The sequence below is a fragment of the Saccopteryx bilineata genome, chromosome 4, assembly GCF_036850765.1.
Source record: "Saccopteryx bilineata isolate mSacBil1 chromosome 4, mSacBil1_pri_phased_curated, whole genome shotgun sequence".
In the NCBI taxonomy this organism is placed as follows: Eukaryota; Metazoa; Chordata; class Mammalia; order Chiroptera; family Emballonuridae; genus Saccopteryx; species Saccopteryx bilineata.
The window spans coordinates 283,903,744-283,921,946 of NC_089493.1; the positions used below are offsets into that span (position 1 = coordinate 283,903,744).

The 18,203-nt window shown below is 43.5% G+C and overlaps 1 protein-coding gene across 1 annotated transcript in view; it reads right to left on the reverse strand.

The window, feature by feature from the left end:
- RBFOX1 (RNA binding fox-1 homolog 1) overlaps positions 1-8,641 on the reverse strand; it is a 1,121,108-nt gene extending 1,112,467 nt beyond the window's left edge. Inside the window, exon 1 of the mRNA XM_066274928.1 lies at positions 8,564-8,641. Within this exon, the coding sequence (XP_066131025.1) occupies positions 8,564-8,575 (12 nt within the window). The 5' untranslated portion in view covers positions 8,576-8,641. The remainder of the gene's footprint in view (positions 1-8,563) is intronic.
- Between the last annotated feature and the right edge of the window lie 9,562 nt (positions 8,642-18,203).

Genomic DNA, 18,203 nt, shown 5'->3' on the forward strand with positions numbered 1-18,203 from the left:
ATACATGTATGTATATATGACCACATTTTCATAAACTTGCTGGCATTTCCATTTGTTTTTTTCTGAAAACAATACACGTGCTCTTTGCCACTTTTCCTCTGTGTCATTATATTTCAGTCGATCTGTCCATCCATCCAGCCATCCAGCCATATATTCTGCCAAGGTTATAAGAAGGTTAGTGCTAATAAGAGGACCACAAGAACTTCCTAGGTCTAAATGAATTTGATCTATGGTAAGATTCATTTTTTTTTCACCAATATTAGAACAAAAATTATTATGGCTCTGAGTCAAATAGAGGTGGACAGGAAGTCATAAAATTTCATATTTGATGAACAATTCTACTCACTAGCTCTTGGTAACCCTAGAAAAATCACCTCAACTCTCAGTATCCCCCCCTATAAAATGGGCATAATAGGAACACCCACATCAGAGGGCTTCTGGGAGCATTCAATTTAATAATTGGTACCCAGATGTTAGCACAATGTATGGGTCATTGCAAATACTCAATAGGCAGTATCAGTAGTAATGATAATAAAGTACAACTCTATATAGTCAGCAATTAAGTAGTACATTATGACCAAACCTGGTTTCTTTCTCTATCAGCAGCAAAAGCTGAAGCCGGAATCATGTCTAACATTGATGAAACCTCTCATTTTTTCTCCTTAGGCAAATTCTATAATAAGGACTCAGCAGTCCATTGTTCCCTGTTGAACACATTCCTTCTAATGGCATACAAAGTTTACCATTGGTTGTCTTTATTTTAAAAATGCAGGTTCGCATTACATATGGAAATCTATTAGAAACCATCTCCGCTGGATATGGAATGTAAATGGCTATTTTAAATCCAATTTCCTATTCTCTTCTTCTTTCAGCCAAATAAGTAAGATAGATATATATATATATAGATATATATATATATATATATATGTCTTTTAGCACCATATATTAATAGACAACACTTGCAAAATGTAGCCGATAGTCTTAGCTGTGTGAGTTTATTCCCTTTTATTCACCACTGAACAACAAATTCTGGTTTAATTTTAAATCATTTCCTGAACCAACACTTAGATGGAATGGGTATTCCACAAAATCCAATTTGATGAACTGTATTAAGAAAAAAAAAGATCTGATGATAATGGATCCAACGTCAGTCTTTTGACAGTTCTGAAATGGGATTCACTCCTTGCTTTCTTTGTGTAAATGTGAGTTCATTGGGTCTGAAATATACGGGAAGAACTGTAATGATTTCCGCTTCCAGCTCAGTTCCTGGACTATTCCAGGATTGGGGAAGGGTGACTCAAAAGCCTCTTTTTATGCCTGTGGTGTTGCTGGGTGGGCAGACCAGAGTGGTTCAATTGGGGCCACTCTTGCCTCTCATGTGAACAAGAATCTGTGCCTTGCTAGTCTCTTTGAATGGTTCTAAATTTTCAAATGTTGGGGTGTGCAACACACAGGGAGCTTTGTACCAATACTTAAGTAATGTGCATTTGGGCCGGAAGGTTGAGGAGGCAGTTGGCATGACACTGACATCTGTCCCACTGGTGGCTTCCACCTGCCACAACCTCCTCTTCATCCAATATTTTGTATCCAAGATGTTTCATTTTAATGTAAAAACCCATTATACCCCTAGTAAGGAAAATTTAATATAAATTCTTTTATCCATTTATTCATTCATTCAACTGAAATTTATTGAGGCGTTCTACTGGCACTTGGTTTTCTTTTTCTTTTTCTTTTTTTTGAACAATCATGTATCCATGTTTAATGGCAGACTTGCAAGAACTTTTCTTCTTCTAATGCAGAATGAAGTGTCAAACTGGTACTTTTAGTTAAAAATCTATGCAAATTGTTTTTCTCAGCATAGGTTCTCACTACATGCTGAAAATCCAACAGAGACTGAGATAGGCATGGCCCTTCCCACTGGCTACCTGAGGGGAGATAAATAGATTGGCTTTAACAAGGTCCTATTGGCCATCAATATGTCCATATCCACCATCTCCCACTGGGCTTCCTAGAAAATTCTAACACTGCCAGGAAACCAAAGGGTTAAGTTTCTTGATGACCCTTTAGGAGTTTCAGTGAAATAACGTCTCTCTAGTTTTCTAATACCACAATTAAGTGGGGAATAAAACAGAAACCCCTCATCCTATAATCGTGCCCTTCGGAATACTATGGTTTTCCTTTGTTGCTTTTCGCTGTTGGTGGTTTTTGCTGTTGATCATGTAAAGAGAATTCACAAGTCCTTCTGACCCGGGATCAGGGCATGTTAAAAGTATGTAGTTAAATAGTGGAAAATAAAGCTGTCAGCGTTATCGTGTGCTCTCATTCAAAAATGGTTCAGTAGCGTTCTTGATCCACTACCCTAAAACCAAACTTAAAATGTCTTTGTTGTCAAAACTCAAGTGAAGAAGTGGCATGAACAATAATGCTTCTGAGTATTTAGAAATTCAAACGATTAAAAAGCACAGCAAAGTGGTTAGGGACACACAGACTGTGGAGTGTACATCCCAGCTCTGCCACGTAGAAGCTGTGTGACCTTAGGTAAATTACTCAACTTTTCTGGGCCATGGTTCACTCCTCTGTAAAAAGTAGATAATAGCAATATCAATTCCCAGGCTTGCTTTTAAGAATCAAATGAATCAATATCTTAAAGTATTTATAGAAATATAAAACACTATTTAATTGTTTCCTAAATAAATATGCAAATAAACCTATGTACTAAAACTTTAAAGATAAGGAGAAAATAATAGTGTTTGAATGCTATGGGGAAAGAAGAGAGGTTCTTAGAATGACTGTTCCATGACTCACTTAGTGATGTTGCATTCCTCTTGCGCTGACTTCCGTGCCATAGGAAGAGGCTTTGTTTTCCAGAACCTGTCAGAATAACACTGAGGAAATGAAGGAAAAGTAGGCACTTAAACCACAGTGACCCGTGTCATATTTATAAGGGAAGATGCCAGAGTAGGCAGGCAGCTATAAAATTTTAGAGTCAAACTGTAAGAAAATACAGACTTTCTGAATTTGGCATCATGATCTTATTTACAGTAGCCAAGCGGAGCTTTTCAAAATGGATAACTGAAATCCACGTACCTCATCCAACCTCTCCTGAAAAATCAGATCATGTATCTAGGAGTGCCAGAACCACTGATGTCACACCGGGCAGGTTTTTCAAGCTCGGCACTACTCTCTCTCTGGGCTGGGGAATGCTTTGTTGTTTGGCGGAGAAAGCTGCCTCTGAGTCGTAGAACGGTTAGCAGCCTCTCTGGTCTCCGCCCAACAGATGCCAGTAACCCGCCCTGCCCAAATGCGACAACCCAAAATGTCTCCAATACGTGTTGCCAAGTATTGTCCCTGGAAAAGAGGGGAGTGAGAAAACTGCTCCTGGTTGAGAACCACCCATTTAGGGCATCTGTTGAATCACAATTTTTGTGTATCTTCCTAAATCCACACAGTCAATTTCAGTAGCATCTTGGTTTACTGGAATCAGAAAAATCTGGAGTCTAATTGCTTATTCTAATTATAAAAAGTCTTGAAGATTGCTTCCCTGCCTCTAAATTATGCATAATAATACCTCCCTCGCGGAGTCACGGGAAGGCCCAAAGAAAATGTGGTGGGGGCCGGGCAGTGTCTGACTCACGGAGGCACCAAGAGCCCAGGTGTCACACTGTGTGTGATTCCCGTTACTGCTCCGGTGTGATCACATCATCACCTTCATCCTCCTCTTCACCATAATAAACACGGGAGGCCTCTACTCATACACACAAATAACTCTAATAGAAACAATTGGTGCTTTTATCTCGTCAGCCAACAAGCAACTGATTTCCTCATGAGTAGAGATTTTGATTCAACAGCAAAGAATGATATCAACGGTCCTGTGGCACAGGCACAGGCAGAATTATCACAGAGAAAAGGGAAGGCCGGCTGTGGCCTTCCTCATATATGTTCCCCAACGGTCCTCTTTCCCAAGCAAACCCTGGGCACGCCGGCCTCCTTGACTCGTGTGGTTGTGGCTGTCTCTCTGCACGGGGTTAAGTGTGAAGGAGACGGTCCCGGGGAACAGACTTCCTCATGGTCTCTGTGTGTGCACGCTCTTCCTGTGACCCAGGTACAGCAAACCTGTCTAGAAAATGTAACCAACGCACCGACGGATACAGGGGATTCAAGACAGCTCTGGTCATGACTACTCATTTCTCTGGAAGTACAAAGGCCCACTTTAAAGAATGGTGAGTTTGAGCTAATTGGATCAACAGGAATCCAGAGTTCCAGACTTCACTTCTACAGATGCAGAGAAAAAGTAGCATGTATGCCTCCCATTGCACAAGGGGGAAAAAAAAAATCATGCCATCTTGGAAACGGGGATGCACTGTTTCTGCTACAATTGTATCATTTCTTTTTTTTTTTTTTTTTTTTTTTTCATTTTTCCAAAGCTGGAAACGGGGGAGGCAGTCAGACAGACTCCCGCATGAGCCCGCCCGGGATCCACCCGGCATGCCCACCAGGGGGCGATGCTCTGCCCCTCTGGGGCATCACTCTGTTGCATCCAGAGCTATTCTAGCGCCTGAGGCAGAGGCCACAGAGCCATCCCCGGCGCCCGAGCCATCTTTGCTCCATTGGAGCCTTGGCTGTGGAAGAGGAAGAGAGAGACAAAGAGGAAGGAGAGGGGGAGGGTTGGAGAAGCAGATGGGCACTTCTTCTATGTGCCCTGGCCGGGAATCGAACCTGGGACTCCTGCACGCCAGGCAGATGCTCTACCGCTGAGCCAACTGGCCAGGGTCTACAATTGTATCATTTCTTGTAAACTCTTCTCTGGCCTCCTTGACAGTGGGACTAGCTGAACGATTATTCACCACCAATGAATGTGAGGCAACTAACAAGCATTCTGCCTGTTCTTCTTTTAAACCCAACTGAAATAATTTCACGAGAACTTGCAAACACAAAATCGTGTTAAGAACTTCCCATTGATCCTATTTACCTTCCTTACATCAAAGTCTTCAGACTTCATAAGCAACTGAAACGGGGCCCTCCAGTTCCCTATAGGTTATGCGCACACCTAACCGGGAAGAACACTTTGAAATCTTATGGAGCTGGAAAAATTGGAAGTGTATGAATCTAGGCAGCGAAATTGGGCTTTTTGTCATTTTTAATTGCATTCATTCATAACCTAGTTTTGCAGAACCAAAAACGAGGCATGGGATCTGGCACGAGTTGCGTCAGCTTTATGGGCACACACACGCACCCCACAACTTTTCATATAAACCGTACATCCATCAACGCAGAAACTCTCGCGAAAACTGTTTGAGGCATTCCAGTTATTGAATAATTAAATCTAAAGGTTTCTAAGTCGAGCACTGGGAGCTAAAAGCTGATTTTTAAAGATTGATTTCTTTCTTTTCGTACCTTGCAAGCAGGGGGAGGGGGGAGCAGCATGAATTCCAAATCGCGGGGACTACTATTTTGTTATCTATGATTTAATTCAAATAAATTAAAAATGCATAATTTAAAAATTCTCCAGGCCTTTATTTGCTCCCGTTTACTACTAGTTGTGATACATGCAAGTGCTCACCTCTGCATGAACGTGAAGAGAAAGCAACAGAAGAACAAAGCTGCGAACCCATGAGGATGTACAGAGACCTCATGTGTTACCACATCCCGGAGTGTCCAGATCTACCACAAAATAAAGTCTACAGTGCAAAAACTATGGAGGCTCCACGCTCTTCTCCCTGTTTATTTTCATGTTTGTCGAGAAATCAACACAAGGTAGGGATGAAAGTCTCACCGATGGAGTTTTGTTCTAATACCTTTAGAACGACTTTCAAAGAACTTACTCCAATCCTGTCTGTAGTAACTTTGAGATTAACACAGATAAATTAAAAAAAAAATGGCTAAAAAGTAAACCTATGGGAAAGTTAATAATAATCAAGTTTTATTATTATTTCATAAATATTCTTTTTCTTTTGGACCACAATCCATTTCTCGGGTGCCGCAACTTTGCTCAAAACCTAATATAAAAATGATAAATTTAGACAAAAAAACAGGACCAAAATTGTATTTCACTAGACATTGTAATGGTTATTTAGCTCAAGATTAACCCATGTAACAAGATTCTCTGTAATTAAACAGAAAACAGTAAGAAATATGTTTTCTGATTCCCATATAAGATTCTCAAAATACAACCATATATTCTCAAATTTTCACCACTATAATTTAGAGAAAGGCAATTGTTGCTAAAAAAAACCCTTTATTTGAAATAGACTTCAATTTTTGTGTCATACTCATGGGGAGAGAGAAAAATTGGAAAAAAAAAAAAAGCCACAACTACTTTTGTATGTTTAAAGAAACTGGCCCATAAGTTATTTCTTGGTTATTTCTACCAAGTTCAAGTAAATACAAATTAAAATGAACTCAGAGTCTCAAAGTAAGGAAGGTAATAGGGAAAATAGACATTTGAAGCACCAGGTTATAGTAGTCAAACGTAAAAATATACTTGGCCCCATAAAGTTCTAACAGGCCAAGTGCACTGTCGTAAAAACCCATCACTCAGGGACAACAGAAAAGATGCAGCTTTTTTCACGTAGTAAGGCAATTCTCCAAGAGTCACTTTGCAGGGCTAAGATGAAATGACGTAGAACGTTTCAATATTCTCTTTTAAAAATAAGCTGATATTAATTAACTCTTGTACACGAGCAGCAAATAATCAAAATGGGAAAAGAAAAGGGTGCTCCAATTATCCTTCAGGGTACACCAAACATATGTTCAAACAGAAATTGGTAGAAGGTATCGGAGCAGCTCTGTGTTCCAGGTACAAAAATAAAAGCAGAAGGAAGGAAATAGAGCTGGATGAGAGAAAAAGGCAGGGGGGGGGGTGCAGGGAGAGGAAAGAAGGGAGGGAGGAGGGAAGGAGGGAGGGAAGGAGGAAAGGAAGGAAGGAGGGAAGGAAGGAAGGAGGGAAGGAGAGAAGGAGGAAAGGAAGGAAGGAGGGAAGGAAGGAGAGATGGATGGATAGATGGAGGGATGGATGGAGGGATGGAAGGAGGGATGGATGGATGGATAGATGGAGGGATGGATGGAGGGATGGATGGAGGGAGGAAGTAGGGTGGTAGGTAGGTAAGGAAGGGAGGAGAGAAAAGGAAGAAAGAAGAGAAAAGGAGGATGAGTAAGGGCAGGCAAGGGGAAACCTCCCCCAGTAGGCAATACTTCCCCAATTCTTCACAGAAGCAATTTTCTCTTTCTGATCTGCGAGCATTCTAATACAGAGGAAGCGTCAGCATGTGTGGGGAGTGTGAGTGGGCAGGTAAGAGTCGAAAAACCCTGCTTCTTATATGAAAATCATGAATGCCGCCCGCCTTCCTCATGAATGCCAGCGGTAAACAGCTGCCTCTGATGGACTTGAGTTTACTTACTTGAAGAACAACCCTCTTCAAACTTAATCACAGCCAACCATAAAGGCAAGTTACTCCATTTCACAAACGCATTTATACTCCTGCCCTTTGGATTTCCGAAGATACATATTGATCTTACACCAAACAATTTGCTGCCCAGCTACCCAGATAAAGAGGATTACACAATCATTTTTGACTGCCTCCATTATAAACTGCAATCGTTCCTGCATGACCAAAATTAAACCATATAAACAATGAGTAAATTCTGAGCTATCTGAAGATGCTCAGAAAGTGACTCTTTTTAGCAAGTAATTTAAGGAATGTTTTACTCAGATGATTTTGCCAACAAAACTTCTGGATTCAAAATCCCCCTGAGCTCGTATTAAGTGTGTGTGTGTGGAGGGGGAGGCAGGGGGGGGGCATAGCTCTTTTGTCAACAGAAATAAGTAAAATCAGCAATTTCACTGTAATCTCAAAATAATGGCTATAGGGATAGGTTGAGCCCGCCTTCTGGGTGATCCTTTCAGGCTGATAGATGTCGTACTCAACACTTGGCATATTTTTAAAACGCTTGCTAGTTAATTCCATCACTTTGGGAGGCAAAGCACATTCCCCTCATTTGATCTCTCAAGAAGGGCAACTCTTGTTTCATTTAATAAAATGGCCCAGACCCTATGTCTCAAGTCAAAGCATTTTTAATATTGTCAGTATCACGTCTCTTCTCTGGGAACCAGGAATAGCAGAAGGGAGAGAGTACACCAGCAACTAGCTGGGTAGACATGTTTACACAAACATGCAGAGCATAGCCTCACACACGCACACGCATGGCCCCATCGGAACGTGAGCCTGCCAACTTTCCAAATGCTCAGCCCATCTGGCCAGTGGTTTCATCAACCTCTCATTTAAAGAACCGCGCAGCATTGCAAAGCCCTTTGCTAGCCTACTGGGACTTTCACGCCTTTTCTTATAAACGCTTATTCATCTCTGGAAATAAAGTTAAACGGAGTCAATGAGCATGGGCAATGAAGTTCCCCATGAACTTCTAGCCGGTAAAGAAAATCCATTCATCCCCGGGCTCCCCAATTACTCCACATGCCCCTCGCCCTCCCCGCAGCGGTCGGCGCCCCTGGGTGCGCCGGACGAGCCCCGCGCCCAGCCTGCACGGTCCCCAGGGTGGCCTTACGTACGGTGTGGCTCATTCACGCGCTGTGAAGGCGACCGCAGCCTTCCATCGCGGTTCCGCTCTTCCCGGATTCCATCCGCCGCCAGGTCCCTATTCTAATCAGCAGCCCCCCGAGGCGCACACGCCGCCACCCTCTCTGCGTGCACGTTGGACAGCGGCTGACGGCGGCTCCTCTGCCACAGGCAGCCAAAAATGTCAATTTGCACACTCCTCCCCTCTGTCGCCCGCCCCCGGTCCCCGTCCCTCTTCCACCCCCTCCCGTGAGTCAGTGGGCTTCAGAAAGCCTCTGCAGAAGCTGCCTGCTCTTCCTCCCTCCCTCCCTCCCTCTCTCTCTCTCTGTCTCTCCTTCCCTGACAGCGTTTAGAGCCTTCTCTCGCCTTACCTGAAGGGCATCTCCCACGACTGCAATTAGCTGCCAAGATTTCATTGTCGGCTGCAAAGTGCCTCCTGTTTTCCTCCCCGGGAGAACACGGGAGAAGTCCGAGGCAACAGCGCCCGGCCCCCACGTGCTAGCAATGTAAATGACTCCAGTCCTCGGCTGAGCGCGCGGTGCCACGCTCGCCCTGGCTGCCTAGCAGCCTGACACCGTCGCCAGCAGGTGCAGAACGTGCAGGAAAGGAAAGAGCGAGTAGCCCGAGCAAGGAGGCAATCAACGCGTAGACTCACACAAAGGGAGGCCAGCGAGGTGCCAGGGACGCTGCAGCGCCCCAGCCCAGCTTTCCGGGTCGCCTCAGCCTCCAAGCCAAAAAAAAAAAAAAAAAATCGCCAAATTGGACACCCAATGTTTTTGCAAAGTCTTGCAGCCGGGGGGGGAGGCGGTGGATGCCCAGGCTGCGTGGATTCCGCCTCCACGCTTCTCCAAGCGCGTGCAAAGCACAGAGCTGGCAGCGCTATCCTCTCTCTCTCTCTCTCTCTCTCTCTCCCTCTCCCTCTCCCTCTCCCTCTCCCTCTCCCTCTCCCTCTCCCTCTCCCTCTCCCTCTCCCTCTCCCTCTCCCTCTCTCTCTCCCTCTCCCTCTCCCTCTCCCTCTCCCTCTCCCTCTCCCTCTCCCTCTCTCCCCCTGCACGTGTCCCTTCCCTTGTTCTTTCAAGCATTAAATATGTACCACATGACAGAATAGGGCACCTTGCACGGTCCTCCGAGTCCACACTTGACAACCAATTTTAATTCACGAGCAGTGAAATGTCTAAAGGCAGGATATAAGCACTTCCAATTACTTACACTGTTCCTGCATTATTTAAAATGTCCACGGACAGTATTTACGACTTCCAATATGCTACTACTTCACGTATAAATACTAGTAAAGGATGGAAATCCCATCACGCCCTTCCCCCAACACCGCTGACAAGATTTCCTCAGTGCTTCCTCCGAAAAGAAGCGGTTGCACTTTTCCTAGTAAAGTGTTGTGATCTCAAATCTCCTTACATATGATGTAGCGAGTGAGAAAGCCGAAAAGTTTGAGCCTGCTTTGAGAACGAAAATATCTACGGTGTCCTGTTGAACTTTAGAGATCACCTTTGAAAATGTATTTACTTTGAAGGATAATGACATCAAAGTAAATTCCAGCTGCCACCCCTGCCCCCCTTTATTTTTAAAGCTAAGTGAGAATGAGTTGTACAAGGTCCTAGCTATTTGCAGTCTAAGTCCTGCTTGGGATAAACACTAAGCCATTGATTGGCTAGGGAAGTGAGTCTTCCGAATTAGAAAAATTAGTTTTTTTCCTTTTCCTTATGGTCTGCACTGAAAACTACACGCACTGAGATGGCCTGGATCCTTCGAGCACTTATCAATGGAATGGGAAGGATCTAAATATAAAAGGAAATTTTATATGTGGGAAAATATACTCTATTTGATTAACAGTGAAATATTTACTGGCTTCCTGCGTCATTTCTTGGATGCTTTATTTCAGTTAAAGGCCTTGTGTACAACTGATTAGAATTTTATATATCAGTAAGCAAATTTCAAAATGCTAATAAATCTTTCAGATATTTATTTTCACATTTATTACAGCTTCACATCCAGAGGCAATATTTTCAGGGTTTTTTTTGGAATATGCCAAGTCCTTACATAACCACCATCCATCTCTGTCACGCCAGTAACAAAATGAGAAGAGTTTTATTTTTTTTTTCCCCCTTCTGTGCATTAAGGGTGTTTTTAATATTGCATTAAAATAGCATTTCAATTACTTTATGTGGAGTTATAAAAAGTTTATGTGTGTTCTCTCTCTCGGCCTCTCTTGGGGGGCAGTGGCATTTAAAGGCTGCTAAGATAACATTAGGTAAAACTTCCTTTCATGGGGATGACGCAGTATACTTCCTGATCGTTTTAACAATTAAGGGCTAATCGAAGCACATGTCCTCTGGTCATGGCATCAGGTAAAATGGCAAAAGGTTTTCAGACTATTACATAACCAGACAGGTTTCTAGACTTTTCTGATTAACCAGAACCCTATGTAATTACAGAGATACACAAATATAAAGTCTTGTTTTATTTTATATGCCAGCAGAAACTGGCATTCTCAGTGGAATAATTTGATTCACAAATCAGTACACAAAAGCAAGGTTATTCGAAGTTAAGGATGGTGGGGGTGGCGGGTGGAGAGATAGCAAACCCTAATTACAGCCCCATTTGTCCTCCTGTTCCCTGGCACATATGGCCATTTAATCACTGAGTGTGACAACCTTGGCAGATGTTGCCAAACCCGGTTATTGATATAAATTGCTATTCTCCTGTGTAAGTGCCCCAACAAAGAGTTAAAGTGATGTCTGTACTCACCCGAAGGGAAATGAAAGGTCCACCAGCATCTGTGGCGACAAGCTGATACAGAACTTGCTGTTTCTTCACTCCCACTCTATGGGGAAAATGGCAATGGACAAAACCCCCTAGACCTCTGGTCGGCAAACTGCGGCTCTCTGGCCCCTTGAGTGTGGCTCTTCCACAAAATACCATGTGCAGGCGCTACCTCGATAACGAATGTACCTACCTATATAGTTTAAGTTTAAAAAATTTGGCTCTCCAAAGAAATTTCAATCGTTGTACTGTTGATGTTTGGCTCTGTTGACTAATGAGTTTGCCAACCACTGGACTAGACCAAGAATGAGAGGGTCGTCTTCCCATGGTCCCTGGGAGGATGCAACGTGGTACCGTCACTCTGGAAACCAATCTACTGATGTATGTTAACATGGAAAACGTGCTCACCCTACAGCCAAGCAGCTGTACTGCTAATGTCCATCTAACAAACAGATGCACAAGCTGTGCTCAGGGGTATAATAACATCAGTGCTGGTAATAGGAAAAACAACAACAACAACAAATAAAACACCCATCAGCCTAAAAATATGATCTATCCTGTGTGGAATACTATATAGCAGTGAAAAAACACATTGATTACAGTGAATAATCTGTAGCCGTATAAACACAGATGTAAATTGAGGAAGATCTCTATGCAGACTACATAGTACAACTATATATATACAGATGTTTTTCAGTAAAAAAAAAATTGCTGAGATAAAAATTCAAGTTTTAAGTGATTCATACACTATGATATCATTTATGAAAGAAAATGCACAAGGGAAATAAAACAACAGCCTTTCTTTCTGTAGCTAGACGCGCATTTGCGGAGGCATAGAAAACGACTCAGGCCCTGGCCGGTTGGCTCAGTGTTAGAGCGTCGGCCTGGTGTGCAGAAGTCCCGGGTTCGATTCCCGGCCAGGGCACACAGGAGAGGTGCCCATCTGCTTCTCCACCCCTCCCCCTCTCCTTCCTCTCTGTCTCTCTCTTCCCCTCCCGCAGCCAAGGCTCCATTGGAGCAAAGATGGCCCGGGCCCTGGGGATGGCTCCTTGGCTTCTGCCCCCAGGAACTAGAGTGGCTCTGGTCGCGGCAGAGTGACGCCCCGGATGGGCAGAGCATCGCCCCCTGGTGGGCAGAGCATCGCCCCTGGTGGGCATGCTGGGTGGATCCCAGTCGGGCGCATGTGGGAGTCTGTCTGACTATCTCTCCCCATTTCTAGCTTCAGAAAAATACAAAAAAAAAAAAAAAAAAAAAAAAGAAAACGACTCAGAATGGAGCCTGGCCAAATTCGGTTGCTGCCTCTGTTTGTATGGCCCACTAGCTGAAAATGCCTTTTATGTTTTAAGTGGTTAAACACACACACACACACACACACACACACACACACACGAAAAGAAAGGGAATACTTTATGATCTAAGAAAAATGTAGAACATTTAAGTCTGATGGTCCATGAGTGTGGTTTTATTGGAATACAACTACTATATGTCCCACTTGCTTGCCTGTAGTCTGTAAGCGCTTTTGCCCAACTGCAGAGTTGAGTAGTGATGACGGAGACCAAATAGCCCACAAAGTCTCAAATAGTTACTACCCGGCCCTTGACAAAAATAGAAGGTGACGGAAAATGGTTTGACTTTGGGTCACAGGTACACAACATAATCAACAGTTCAAATGCTATAGAGACGTTTACCTGAAACCTATGTGCTTTTACTGATCAATATCACTCTGTTAAAGTTAATTTTATCAATAAAATTTTTAAAAACTAAAAAATAATAAAAAACAAACAAACATAAAAGTCCCCCAATCTCTGGCCCAGAAGAATGTGCCCCAAATTCATACGTTTTCTCTGGAGGGAAAGAGGAGGAAGCTGGAGCTATGGTGGAGGGTGGGAGAGCTGCATTCTCTAGAATTTACATATTGGTTTTATACTTTTATAAAAGGTAATGTATGTGTTTTATATACATAAAACCTTTAAATATATATAAACACATATGTGCTTTCATATATATAAATTATAAAGTGAAGTTTGTATATAAACATTTAAAATGTGCCTGTATATAATATATTTATACATACATATATATTTATACACATATATATGTATTATATACATATATGGTTTTGGGGTTTTTTTTTGTATTTTTCTGAAGTTGGAAATGGGGAGGCAGTCAGACAGACTCCCACATGCATCCGACTGGGATCCACCCGGCATGCCCACCAGGGGGCGATGCTCTGCCACCTGGGTCGCCGCTCTGTTGCAACCAGAGGCATTCTAGCACCTGAGGCAGAGGCCATGCAGCCATCCCCAGCGCCCGGGCCAACCTTGCTCCAATGGAGCCCTGGCTGCAGGAGGGGAAGAGAGAGACAGAGAGGAAGGAGAGGGGGAGGGGTGGAGAAGCAGATGGGCGCTTCTGTGTGCCCTGGCCGGGAATCGAACCCAGCACTCCTACATGCCAGGCCGATGCTCTACCACTGAGCCAACTGGCCAGGGCCTATATGTTGTTGTTGTTTTTTTTGTTGTTTTTTTTTTTTTTTTTTTTTTTTTTTTTTTTTTTTTTTACCATAAGGAGATCATGTGTAGCATTTTTAAAATGTGTGTGGGTGTAGGTATGTACACATACTTGGAAGAAATAATTCAAAATAGGCAGTTCTTGGTTGGTAGAAGTATGAGAGCTTATTATTTTCTCCTTTGTTATTTCAGCTATTTGCCAATTTTCCCAACAGATGTAAATATCAGGAACTAGTGGCCACCCCTGACCATGTGAGTGGTGGCAACGGCCACTGTGCCAATAGATTCTTCTCACCAGGATTCACCTTTTCTCTCCAAATACTGAATGATAAAACCTTCACCAAAAAAAAAGGCACCAAGGTTTGGCTTACACTCACCTAACATTTCTGGAAAACTCCAGTATCTAATTGCTTCTTCATAGGAAAAAAAAAATTTGCTAAGCTTCAGTGCACTAAAGATTTTTATAAAAATCAATCTTATCCTTGAAATAAAATGCGACATAGATTATCCTTTCTGCCAGAAGTTATGGTAATGACCTACTGAGATATGCCTCACAATACAGTAATACTGCTTCTTTACCAGTTTGAAAATATTTCTCATAGAAAAGCACAAAGCACAAAAAAATAAATAAATAAAATAAAATTACATAGCAACCACACTGGTGCTTTGTAGGATTAGAACATTGGGGCCTGATGATTTCTTTGTCCTGACATCTAACAATCCAGTTGCATCAGGAAAGGTGAGCCTAATGAAGCCTATTGAGATGGGAGAGTGTGCGATTTATGGTGGACTTATTGTGCTTGCATTCAGAAATGGATCCCATTAGCTCAACACTGGCTGCTAGTCAATGACCGCGTGTCCTAACAGACAAATGCATGAATTACCTGGGCATATTTTAGAAGTGTGCTCTACAAAATGGTTCACCTTATGACTTTATTGTAGGACCAGGTGAACGACATTAGTTAATGAGGCTTACCAGACTTTTTTTTTTTTTTTCCCGAGCAGGAAACAGAAATATTGCAACTGAACATCCATTCATTCTGCCTCTTCATAGTTTAGCAAGTACACATAACCTCTTCCTTCAGGTGGTGTGTATCAGGTAGGGAACGGGGTGGGGGAGGTGGAGGACAGCGAAAGGGAGAGAGATGGTGATGGAGGGAGATTTGACTTGGTGGTGAAGATACAGGTGATATATTATAGAATTGTACACTGGAAACCTATATAATTCTATTAACCAATGTCAACCCGATAAATTCAATAAAAAATTTTTTTTGATAAAAGAAAAGCACTGAGAGGAATGTTTTTTTTTTAATTAAATAGCATTGCAACAAACAAGTATTGCTGTACAACACTTTTTATAAATACAAACCCAATGTGTGTTGACCTTGGAAAGCTTAGAAAATTTGGAGAAACACAAGAAAAAAAGTCACTCATCAGCTCACCATCCAAAGATAGCCACATGCACTATTTTACGGCAAACCCATCCACTTCAGATGTTTCTCCTTGCATAGGTACTGAAAAAAGAAGTCATTAGCACAAGAGACATTTTGCCATATAAACTGCCTTATGATACTGTTGCACTTTGCAATATATCATGAAGAGTTTCTGCCGTAACACATGCACATTTTGTTTCATTCCATGTTCAATAATACTGAAATGAACATCCTGGCCCAGAATGTCGTGAGCTTGTCTCGGTTCGTTATCTTGAGGTAAATGTCAGAAAGTGAAACCAATGAGTCAAAACGTGGGCACTGTTTTTAGGACATTCGATGTAAGGGACCAGAATGCTGGAATGTTGTGCCAGCCTACATTCCCGGTAGTGGTAGAGAACAGGACCCATCGCACCCTGGGAGCCATCTGGGGACAACGTGTTCCTCCTTCAATAACCATCTCCCTGGCGCTGGTCCCTCTTCCATCCACCCGGCCCAATTGGGCCACCACCCAATTGCAGGCTAAATTAGCATAAAAGAGCTCAAACATAGGGGGAAAAAGGTGGTAATGGGAAGCAATTTAAATCTAAGCTTATTTAACCTAAGTGGCTAGTGGCTGTCCATTTTGTCTTAATTGCCTTTTAAACTAAAATCAATGTTAAATTACCTGAACAACAGCTTCTGCACAATTGCATACTGAAAATTCTTTAAGTGCCTCCTCAAAAGCTGTTGGCTCTTATTTGGCGGATGGACAAGAAAAGAGTCTCTTTCTTCTTCATGGTGCTCCAGCCTCAGATTAAGGGATATGACTCAAGGGTAGTCGCTCCTAAAAACAGCCACCATGTCAGCTCTGATGAGTTGCTCCTGGACATGTAGTGTTCAAACTGAAGTCTACATAATGAAAGTTGGATGAGAGCATTATAGCTTCCCTTCCTTCCTTCCTTCCTTCCTTCCTTCCTTCCTTCCTTCCTTCCTTCCTTCCTTCCTTCCTTCCTTCCCTCCCTCCTTCCCTCCTTTCTTTCCTTCCTCCTTCTTTCCTCCCTCCTTCTTTCCTTCCTTCCTTCCTTCCCTCCCATCAACAATGAGAAACTGTACATACAAATGGAAAACAACCAGATCACATAGAAAAACAGAACTCTGGCCCATCACCCCCAGCAACCAGCCCAGAAAATCAGCATGCCATCCACAAATCAGACTTGTAGGACGTCAGACCACTTCTGACTTCCATTTCTAGCAATCAGTTCAGGAAGCCAAACAGAAACTCCTGTAATATCTGGCTCAGAACCAGCCACAGCTTGACTCGTAATGGACAGCTTCTCTCATTTTTGTCCCTACTTCCTACTTAGAACCCACACGAGAAACCTAAGTCTGACCCACAATCAGTCACATAGAAGGGTCCTGTTTCTACTTCGTTCACTTGCAGCTTCCCCTGGCCAAGAGCCTCCAGTCAGGCCGTCCCTAAAACCTTCTCTTTTTCCTCCTGTAGAGCTTTCCTCTCTTCTGCCCGACTTTGAACCTCTGCCAGAACACAAGTGATGGTAGCTGACATCCCAGCTACAGCAAGCTCGCCTAAATAGCCTCTGTTTCTTTCCACAATGGTTGTTTACCATAATCTCTTATGTAAAAAAAAAGAGAAACAAGACTACCCTCATGGAGCTTACGTTCTAGTGGGGAAGCCAAGCCAAAACAAGACGACAGATTCTAGTAGCCTCTGTGTAGGAAACACACTTGGCCCTGAGATGGGGGAATGAGGACCAGGTGCCATAGATGATGAGGTTCTTGGCTTGTTAGGGTTTATGACTACAAACTCAACTCCCTGCCTCTGTTTTCATTCAAATGCTATTGATCAAGCCCATGCCATCTGATGTACGCTATCAACCTCTAAAAAATAAGGCAGATGGACTCTGCCAGCAAGGAGCCTCGGAGGGTGAGGCATGCTCACTGATAACCGGAACACAAAGCAGACCGGTGGGGGGGGGGGGGGGAAGTAAGATTCAGGTTGAGAGCTAGGAGAGCTAAGACATAGGAGGGAGCCTGACCTGTGGTGGCCCAGTGGATAAAGCCTCGACCTGGAAATGCTGAGGTCGCCAGTTCGAAACCCTGGGCTTGCCTGGTCAAGGCACATATGAGAGTTGATGCTTCCAGCTCCCCCCCCCCCTTCTCTCTGTCCTCTCTCTCTGTCTCTCCCTCTCCTCTCTAAAATGAATAAATAAAATAAAAAAATATTAAAAAAAAAAAAGACACAGGAGGGAGATTTTACTTCCAGGTATTACAAGGTGTCCTGGGACCCCGGAGCAGAAGGTCGGGTAGACAGTGGTGGCGTTCGGGACAACGCCGCTGCAGAATACAGCCCCTTGGCAAGTTGGATACGTCAAGCTGAAAGAAGATGAGAAACCGCAGGTGCAGGAGAACTCTCAGCCCCCCCGCCCGCCCGTTCTCCCTAAAAGAGGATGGAAGAGCCCCTGTGGCAGGTGCCTGGCATGCAGGGAAGGAGCGCCCTCCCTCTGGGGATGGAAGGATGCCGACAGAACCCAGAGCGATGGGCCTGGCTCGGTGGCTTCCGGTTTACCACCCTCAGACCACAGCGCTTTGTCTTCACGTTTTTCTATGACTTTCCCCTTTCCATCCAACTGAGTACAAAATGCTCAGGCTTCACTGCTTCTTTGGGGTCTCCGTTTCCTTACGAAGGCCCCCATATTAACAACAACATACATGGACTAAACGTGCATGCTCTCCTGGCACGGGTCTGACCTCCGTCGGCCCTGTTTGCGGGGCCCCAGCTGGAGAACCTCAGATAAGTGGAGGACACGCTATTTCCTCCCTGGCCCTGGGGGGAGATTATGTACATTATTATTGGTATTTCTGTATGTATGTCAGGGTGGGATACTGTAAAGATGGAAGGGGTTTGCTTGGAGACA